At 39.0% G+C, this 10,298-nt stretch overlaps 1 protein-coding gene across 12 annotated transcripts in view; it reads right to left on the reverse strand.

Annotated features, from left to right (window-relative positions):
• LOC122550578 (protocadherin Fat 3-like) overlaps window positions 1–10,298 on the reverse strand; it is a 794,139-nt gene that overhangs the window by 226,150 nt on the left and 557,691 nt on the right. For 11 of the 12 annotated variants that reach the window (XM_043691532.1, XM_043691531.1, XM_043691530.1 and 8 more), the window contains one exon: window positions 4,490–4,700. In XM_043691532.1, coding sequence (XP_043547467.1) covers window positions 4,490–4,700 — 211 coding nt within the window. Of the gene's footprint in view, window positions 1–4,420; window positions 4,701–10,298 lie in introns of those variants that run through there. The other variant, XM_043691533.1, reaches the window with a different exon arrangement.

Here is a 10,298-nt window from a genome sequence, read left to right on the forward strand (position 1 = left end):
AATTCTAGAGCGAATTATACAATGAATGGAAGAGCCTTGGGAAAAGTTGATGGGCAGAGAGATCTGGGAGTGCAGGTCCATTGTACCCTGAAGGTTGCTGCACAGGTGGATAGAGTGGTCAAGAAGGCATATAGTATGCTTGCCTTCATTGGACAGGGTATTGAGTATAAGAGCTGGCAAGTCATGTTAAAACTGTACAAGCCAGTTCGGCCGCATTTAAAATACTGTGTACAGCTCTGGTCGCCACATTACCAAAAGAATGTGGATGCTTTGGAGAGGGTGTGGAGAAGGTTTTTGAGGATGTTGCCTTGTATGGAAGGTGCTAGTTATGAAGAGAGGTTGAGTAGGTTAGGTTTGTTTTCATTAGGAAAAAGAAGATTGGGGGGGGACCTGATTGAGGTTGACAAGGTCATGAAGGGTGTAGCCAGGGTGGATAGAGACAAGCTTTTTCCCCAGGGTGAAGGATTCAATAACGAGAGGTCACGCTTTCAAGGTGAGAGGTGAAAAGTTTAAGGGGGATACACGCGGCAAGTACTTCACACAGAGGGTGGTGGGCGTCTGGAACGCATTGCCAGCAGAGGTAGTAGAGGCAGGCACAGTAGATTCATTTAAGATGTGTCTGCACAGATGCATGAGTAGTTGGGGAGTAGAGGGATACAAATGCTTAGGAATTGACCGACAGATTTAGACAGTAGATTTTGATCGGCTCAGGCTTGGAGGGCCAAAGGGCATGTTCCTGGGCTGTAAATTTTCTTTGTTCTTTATTCCCCATGGCCCCTCATACTCTTGCCATAAACCCCAATGCAAATTTCAGTCTCTACCATGTCCATTCACTTATTATGAAACTATAAAAATAGTATTTGGTGAACTGCAGAATAAACAAATATCACCCATTCGAAAATATTCAATTAAAAAAAAAGTATCTATTGCTCCTACAACCACATGAAAATGTCAGTCATGTCTCAGTGGTTAGCACCACGGATCCCCAGGTTCAATTCCAGCCTTGGGTGACTGTCTGTCTGAAGATGGACTGCATCTGCATTGGTTTTCGCCGAACGTTCTGGTTTCCTCCCACAATCCAAAGATTTGCAGCTTAGATGCACTGGCCACACTAAATTGACTTTAGTGCCCAGTGATAAGTGGGCTAAATGGTTTAGCCATGGTATTTACAGGGTTATGGGGATCAGGTAAGAGGTTGGGTCTGGGTGGGATGCTCTTTTGGATGATTGGTGCAGACTTGTTGGGCTGAATGGCCTCTTTCCACATTGTAGAGACTGTATGAAACTGTAAATAACAAAGGCTTCAAGAACAGCATGTCTTTTAATCTAGTGCAAATTAATATTGAGACTTTGACAAAACAGGTAACAGAAAGAACTTATTGCAATTACACAAAGATTTCAACCATTCACTTTGCAAGTCAAAATGGAATTCTTACTGAGCTCATGCTTTTATTAGTCAGGGCTCTCAGCCAAACAAGCATAATGAGAACAGGTGGAAATCCTGACAATATTTTTCTCTCAAAGAATATTTTTAATTTAAATTTCCTCAGCAGTTCCACACTTGCCATTGTTGTCATATAGCTCATTGGTTATGCACATAGTGCGTGGTTGATTGGTCATGAAAGGGTCATACAGTAGTCCCCGCACACCCACTGAGGATATGTTCCGAGACCTACTGTGGAAGCCAAAAATAGTGAATAGGAACAAAATCCATTCATTTAAATGGGAAATTCACCTTCCTGGCAGCTTTCTGGTCCCAGAATGTTCCCTGTAATATGTTTGGGCCTCGATAAACCATGCGTAACTGGAACTGCGGAAAATGATTCCGCAGACACGACAACTGCCCATTATATCGACAGGATAAGTACGAGAGAAGAGGGCAGAGAGAGGAAAGGGAATCTAAAGGATGAAGGTTAGAGGGCACGATTAAATCACAACTGGAACCACTTGCTCGATCCCATGAGTGTCTAGAATCTGCTTTTGGAGTCACATAACCCTGACCACTTTAAATCAAATTGGTGGAAGTAGTCAGGAAAGGTCCAGACTCAAGCTACCTGGTTGCAAAAATACACAGCCTTTGAAGTTCAAAATTGATATTGTTGATGCCTTTTGAATGAAAAATGTTTCTCAGATCTTGTTTGCATTTGCTTTCACAACATTGCTACAATTTTACAACTGATCACAAATTTCATGGTTAGTATTTTTAAAGAAAAGATTCATGGTTCAAAACATTGCAAGAAAACTTAGTGCTCAAAAGAGTAATGTTAAAATAAAAGGCCTTGTTTTAAAATGGGACTCAATGTGACAAATTGGGACTAAGAACACTCACAAGCAAACTTACCTATTATATCAAACCAAAGAGGTATGTTACTTGGTAGAACTGTGACCACACCAACAATTTCATTCACTCTGTCACTTTCCATCACTGTAAAGTTGTAAAATGGTTCATCAAAACTAAGAGGGATGGGAGATGGTTCCGGTTTCTTAATCCATTCAATATGCAAACGTGCAGTAGAAGACTTTTGTGGCCTTCCATTGTCCACTGCCTTAATCTGAGCATTAAAGATTAATGAAAACAAAACAAGCAAAAGTAAGTATCATGTCAGCAAATGAATTCCATTGTTGTAAAGGCAACAGATATTCTATCTGAAAGGTCCATAACAATGAAAATTTTGACATTAAGATTAACATTTATTAAACTCAATTTTGAACTCAAGTTAATTTTAGAACATATCACAACACATAACAGCAAAGCAGGAGTTTGTAAAATGACATCAGATTTAATAGTATTGAAGTAGTATTTGAATATCTACTGTATTCAGTTTTTTAAATTTATAATGTTAACAATAGTGGGGTGAACATGCCAGAGATATTAGAGATAATGCAATACCAATGAAAGGGCAATTGGTTTGACCTTGTCATAACAGGTGAAGATTTAGGATATTGTTGCATTTGTCACATTTTTCTATAATTCTTCAATTGCACTATTGATTCATTCAATTCAATGGGAACTCCTGGGAAAATTCATCCCTGGCGCTCGAGTAATAATTAGCATAGTCTTATTCTATAACCAAACGAATTTCAATTTCCAACCAGTAGTGGTGATTAATTGTTCCCCCATTTAATCAAAGGATCTGAAATGCATATTTCAAGGCCTCTAAACCAACTTGCTGCATTCAAAGTCTGCATCCCCACAACTCCACCTTTCTATTCCTCTATCTCCTTTAAAATACTACTGGATAACTGATTTTGCCTCTCCTCATTCTTCTGAGTAAAATCTATTAATTTTTAATTCTCTGCATTAAGTTTCATCTGCTATGTTTCTGCTCATTTTAACTCTCTAAGTCCTTAAGTCTGTCACCATCCACTTTTACTGCTTACTTCATTTACAAATAGGCTTAACATGCAAATTTTGAAAATATTGAGAGTATACCAATATTCAGATCATTAATATATACCAAAAGTATCAGGGGTCCTAATACTGATATCTGCATAACAATGTGCGTCATTTCCAGTTTTCTATCCCTATTGCAATTACACAAAGATTTCAACCAGTCACTTTGCATGTCAAAATGGAATTCTTACTGAGCTCATGCTTTTATTAGTCAGGGCTCTCAGCCAAACAAGCATAATGAGAACAGGTGGAAATCCTGACAATATTTTTCTCTCAAAGAATATTTTTAATTTAAATTTCCTCAGCAGTTCCACACTTGCCATTGTTGTCATATAGCTCATTGGTTATGCACATAGTGCGTGGTTGATTGGTCATGAAAGGGTCATACAGTAGTCCCCGCACACCCACTGAGGATATGTTCCGAGACCTACTGTGGAAGCCCAAAATAGTGAATAGGAACAAAATCCATTCATTTAAATGGGAAATTCACCTTCCTGGCAGCTTTCCGGTCCCAGAATGTTCCCTGTAATATGTTTGGGCCTCGATAAACCACGCGTAACTGGAACTGCGGAAAATGATTCCGCAGACACGACAACTGCCCATTATATCGACAGGATAAGTACGAGAGAAGAGGGCAGAGAGAGGAAAGGGAATCTAAAGGATGAAGGTTAGAGGGCACGATTAAATCACAACTGGAACCACTTGCTCGATCCCATGAGTGTCTAGAATCTGCTTTTGGAGTCACATAACCCTGACCACTTTAAATCAAATTGGTGGAAGTAGTCAGGAAAGGTCCAGACTCAAGCTACCTGGTTGCAAAAATACACAGCCTTTGAAGTTCAAAATTGATATTGTTGATGCCTTTTGAATGAAAAATGTTTCTCAGATCTTGTTTGCATTTGCTTTCACAACATTGCTACAATTTTACAACTGATCACAAATTTCATGGTTAGTATTTTTAAAGAAAAGATTCATGGTTCAAAACATTGCAAGAAAACTTAGTGCTCAAAAGAGTAATGTTAAAATAAAAGGCCTTGTTTTAAAATGGGACTCAATGTGACAAATTGGGACTAAGAACACTCACAAGCAAACTTACCTATTATATCAAACCAAAGAGGTATGTTACTTGGTAGAACTGTGACCACACCAACAATTTCATTCACTCTGTCACTTTCCATCACTGTAAAGTTGTAAAATGGTTCATCAAAACTAAGAGGGATGGGAGATGGTTCCGGTTTCTTAATCCATTCAATATGCAAACGTGCAGTAGAAGACTTTTGTGGCCTTCCATTGTCCACTGCCTTAATCTGAGCATTAAAGATTAATGAAAACAAAACAAGCAAAAGTAAGTATCATGTCAGCAAATGAGTTCCATTGTTGTAAAGGCAACAGATATTCTATCTGAAAGGTCCATAACAATGAAAATTTTGACATTAAGATTAACATTTATTAAACTCAATTTTGAACTCAAGTTAATTTTAGAATATATCACAACACATAACAGCAAAGCAGGAGTTTGTAAAATGACATCAGATTTAATAGTATTGAAGTAGTATTTGAATGTCTACTGTATTCAATTTTTTTAAATTTATAATGTTAACAATAGTGGGGTGAACATGCCAGAGATATTAGAGATAATGCAATACCAATGAAAGGGCAATTGGTTTGACCTTGTCATAACAGGTGAAGATTTAAGATATTGTTGCATTTGTCACATTTTTCTATAATTCTTCAATTGCACTATTGATTCATTCAATTCAATGGGAACTCCTGGGAAAATTCATCCCTGGCGCTCGAGTAATAATTAGCATAGTCTTATTCTATAACCAAACGAATTTCAATTTCCAACCAGTAGTGGTGATTAATTGTTCCCCCATTTAATCAAAGGATCTGAAATGCATATTTCAAGGCCTCTAAACCAACTTGCTGCATTCAAAGTCTGCATCCCCACAACTCCACCTTTCTATTCCTCTATCTCCTTTAAAATACTACTGGATAACTGATTTTGCCTCTCCTCATTCTTCTGAGTAAAATCTATTAATTTTTAATTCTCTGCATTAAGTTTCATCTGCTATGTTTCTGCTCATTTTAACTCTCTAAGTCCTTAAGTCTGTCACCATCCACTTTTACTGCTTACTTCATTTACAAATAGGCTTAACATGCAAATTTTGAAAATATTGAGAGTATACCAATATTCAGATCATTAATATATACCAAAAGTATCAGGGGTCCTAATACTGATATCTGCATAACAATGTGCGTCATTTCCAGTTTTCTATCCCCCAGCCAAGTTTGTATCTATGACATCGCAATCCATTAAATCCCACTGGATCCCATTTAATTAATCCCATTTAATTATGGTGACAGGCCTGTTCTGTGACACTGTCACATTCCTTCTGAAATTACATACTGTTATTTCATCAAAAAACTTCATTACGTTCATGGAACTTAATTTGCAGTTAACTGGCTGGGCAGGGCATTGGTTAGGCCACGTTTGGAATATTGCATGCAATTCTGGTCTCCTTCCTTTTGGAAGGATGTCGTGAAACTTGAAAGGATTCAGAGATTTACAAGGATGTTGCCAGGTTTGGAGGATTTGAGCTTTTGGGAGAGGCTGTATAGGTTGGGGCTGTTTTCCCTGGAACGTAACAGGCAGAGGGGTGACGTTATAGAGGTTTATAAGTAATGAGGGGCATGGATAGGATAAATAGACAAAGTCTTTTCCCTGGGGTGGGGGAGTCCAGAACTAGGGGGGCATAGGTTTAGGGTGAGAGGGGAAAGATATAAAAAGGAACTAAGGGGCAACCTTTTCATGCAGTGTGTGTATGGAATGAGCTGCTAGAGGAAGTGATGGAGGCTAGTACAATTTAAAAGGCATCTAGATGGGTATATGAATAGGAAGAGTTTAGAGGGATATGGGCCAAGTTCTGGCAAACGGGGCAAGATTAGGTTAGAATATCTGGTCGACACGGACAAGTTGGACCAAAGGATCTGTTCCTGTGCTATACATCTCTATGGCTAAGATGACCCAGAAGGGGTCATGAGATGTTTTTGGCAGGTAGGTTCGAGGAAAACCCTAAAGCCTTCTATAGGTATATATCAGGAATGAAAGAATGACTAGAGTAGTATTAGGGCCAATGAAAGAAAGTAGTGGAAAGTTGTGTGTGGAATCTGAGGACATAGGAGGAGTGCTTAATGAATACTTTTTGTCAAGATTCACATTGGAAAAGAGCAATGTTAGTGAGAATACAGAGATACCAGGCTACAAAATTAGATGGAATTGCAGTTGACAAAGAGGAGGTTTTAGCAATTTTGGAAGATCTGAAAATAGAGACGACCCCTCGGCTGGATGGCATTTGTCCTTGGAATCTCTGGGAAGCCAGGAAGGAGATTGCAGAGCCTTTGGCTTTGATCTTTGTGTCATCATTGTTGACAGTGTAGTGCCTGAAGACTGGTGGAAAGCTCATGTTGTTCCCTTGTTTAAGGAGAGTCGGGACAACTCTGGTAATTACAGACCAGTGAGCCTTATTTTGGTTGTGGGTAAAGTGCTGAAAAACGTTAAGAGATAGGATATATAATCATCTGGAAAGGAATAATTTGATTAGGGATAGTTAACATGGTTTTGTGAAGGGTAGGTCGTGCCTCACTAACCTTATTGAGTTCTTCGAGATGGTGATAAAACAGGTGGATGAAGGTTAAGTGGTTGATGTGGTGTATGTGGACTTCAGTAAGGTGTTTGATAAGGTTCCACATGGTAAGCTATTGCACAAAATATGGAGTTTCAGGACTGAATGTGATTTAATGGTTTGGACCAGAAATTGGCTAGTTGAAACAAGACAGAAGGTGATGGTTGATGGGAAATGTTCATCCTGGAGATTAGTTACCAGTTTTGTGCCACAAGGATCTGTTTTGGGGCCACTGCTGTTTGTCATTTTTATAAAAGATCTGGATGTGGGCATAGAAGAATGGGTTAGTAAATTTGCTGATGATACTAAGGTAGGCAGAGTTGTAGATAGTGCCGAAGGATGTGGTGGACCACAGAGGGATATAGATAATATGCAGAGCTGGGCTGAGAAGTGGAAAATGGAGTTTAATGCAGAAAAGTGAGAGGTCATTCACTTTGGAAGAAGTAACATGAATGCAGAGTGCTGGGTTAATGACAAAATTCTTGGCAATGTAGATGAACAGAGAGATCTGTGTCCTGGTACATAATCCTTGAACGTTGCCACCCAGGCGGATAGGATTGTTAAGAAGGCATATGGTGTGTTGGTGTTTATTGGTAGGGGAATGGAGTTCCGGAGCCACGAGGTCATGCTTCAGCTGTACAAGACACTGGTAAGGCCTCACCTGGAGTATTACAATGAAGTGACCAGAACTGCACATAGGAAGGATGTGAAAGCACTGGAAAGGGTTCAGAGGAGATTTACTAGGATTTTGTCTGGTATGGAAGAAAGGGCTTATGAGGAAAGGCTGAGGGAACTGAGGCTGTTTTCATTGGAGAGAAGAAGGTTGAGAGATGACTTAACCGAGACGTACAAGATAATCAGAGGGTTAGATTAGGGTGGACAGTGAGAGCCTTTTTCCTTGGATGGTGAAGGCTAACATGAGGGGACATAGCTTTAAATTGAGGGGTGATAGATTTAGGAGAGATATTGGGGTAATTTCTTCACTCAGAGAGTAGTCGGAGCGTAGAACGGCCTGCCTGCAACAGTAGTAGACTCGCCAATGTTAAGGGCTTTTAAATGACCATTGGGCATACACATGGATAATAATGGAATGGGGTAGGTTAGATGGGCATCAGATTATTTTCACAGGTTGGTGCATCATCGAGGGATAAAGGCCTGTACTGTGCTATAACGTTCTATGTTCTATGACTCTATAAATCCACTCTGGTGCTCATTTATTAGCCCATACCTCTCCAAGTGTCAATCAATTTTCTTCCAGATTAATACCTCTGAGTCTCATTGATGCTGGACTTACTGGTCTGCAGTTGCTGAATTTATTCTCCTCTCACTTTTAAACAGGGATGGAACGTTTGCAATCCTCCAGTCCTCTGTGACGTAACACTCACATTTAAGCAGTTAAATTGTAATCAAAGCTTCCAGCCCTACTTCCTCAGTAAATAGTTGCATTGAACTGGGTAACTGTTGTGCTACTAGGACTGACCGTTTTTCTTAAACATTTCCTCTCCATCTTTATCCTATTCAATAGCACTAAGATCTCCTCCATTACTGTAACAAAATTGAGTTTTTAGTGGAGCAGATGCCAAAAAAAACAGAACTGGTATTTCTTTGATTTATTTCTCAAGGAAATAGGTTTGAAATAATTTCCCAATTCTATTAGCAACAAACACAGAAAGCAGGTTATGTACTCCCAGTTAGGAAACGTATTCAGTGAAGTTGTAGGTCATGCTTCTTTAAACCTGGAAAAGTGCGCACTATTACTTCTCATCTCTAGATTTTAATTAGGCATAATACAGACAATTAAAACTGTCCAAGTGAAACATATGTTTAATTAATTTTAATGACAACTGTGCAAATATATTTGGCAAATAAACTTGCTATAATAGTAACTTCTATGTATACCTATAATCAATGCCATTACCCAATCTCAGAACTACACTTTGATTACAATCATTACTTTGGGTGGGCAAATGCATGCAGATGCAGTTTAATGTGGAAAAAAAAATGGTTATTCACTTTGGTAATAAAAATAGGAAGGCAGATTATTATGTGAATGGCTGTAATTTAAAGAAGGGAATGCTCAATGAGACCCAGGTGCCCTGTGCATCAGTCGCTGAGACTGTGCAGGAGCAGCAGGCAGTAAAGATGGCAAACTGAATGCTGGCCTTCATAGCAAGGGGATTTGGGTACTTAAAATAGGCTGCCTTACTCAATTATACAGGCATTTCTGAGGCTACACCTCGAACGTTGTGCGCAGTTTTGGTTTCCTTATCTGAAGAAGGATGTTCTTGCTATAGAGGGAGAGTAGCCAAAGTTTATCAAACTGATTCCGGGGCTGGCAGAACTGATATACATGGAGCGATTGAGTCAGTTAGCATTGTATTCACTAAAGTTTACAAGACTAAGGGGAGAATCATGTAAAAGCCTATAAAATTTTAACAGGATTAGACAGGTTAGAGGCAGGAAGAATGTTCCTAATGGTGGGGAGTTCAGAAACAGGTGTCATAGTTTACAGAAAAGGGATAAACTTTCTAGGGCTGGGATAAGGAGAAAATTCTTCACGCAGCAAATGGTGATCCTGTGGAATTCAGTAACACAGAAACTAATTGAGACTAAAGGATTGTGTTTTCAAGGAGGTAGATCCGGTTCTTGAGGTTAAAAGGATCAAGGGATATAAGGGGAGGGCAGGGTTAAGGTACTGAGTTTGATTATTAGCTATGATTATATTGAATGGTGGAGCAGGTTTGAAGGGTCAAACGGCCTAACCCTGCTTCTCTCTTCTATGTCTATATTATTTTCCATTCTCCAATAAACACAGTTAAACAACTTTAAAATATTCCCTCTTTTGAGGAATATGACAGGGTTTTTGGTCATTTTTCATTAAAAGATTTGTATTGTTTAATGTTACGGTGTTGATTTTCATTTTAAAGGAGTTCATTATGTTAAGAAATTTTTCACTAACTTTGGAGTCAATTGGACGCAAAGGTTATTGTTAGTGTTTTCTATGTGATGTATTAGTGAACCAGACTTTGATAATGATTACACATCATGATCAAGAACAGCAAGAGGTCACTGCCACAAAAATAAAATTGGTGGAAAAACTTAGCAGGTCCGACAGCATCTGTGAAGAGAAAGCTGAGTTTTGGGTCAGTGATTCTTCTTCAGAATGGATTGTAGCTAGGAAAAGATTGGTATACGTAGTGATGATGGGATGGAGTGGGG

Source organism: Chiloscyllium plagiosum, chromosome 6 (genome assembly GCF_004010195.1).
Source record: "Chiloscyllium plagiosum isolate BGI_BamShark_2017 chromosome 6, ASM401019v2, whole genome shotgun sequence".
Lineage (NCBI taxonomy): Eukaryota > Metazoa > Chordata > Chondrichthyes > Orectolobiformes > Hemiscylliidae > Chiloscyllium > Chiloscyllium plagiosum.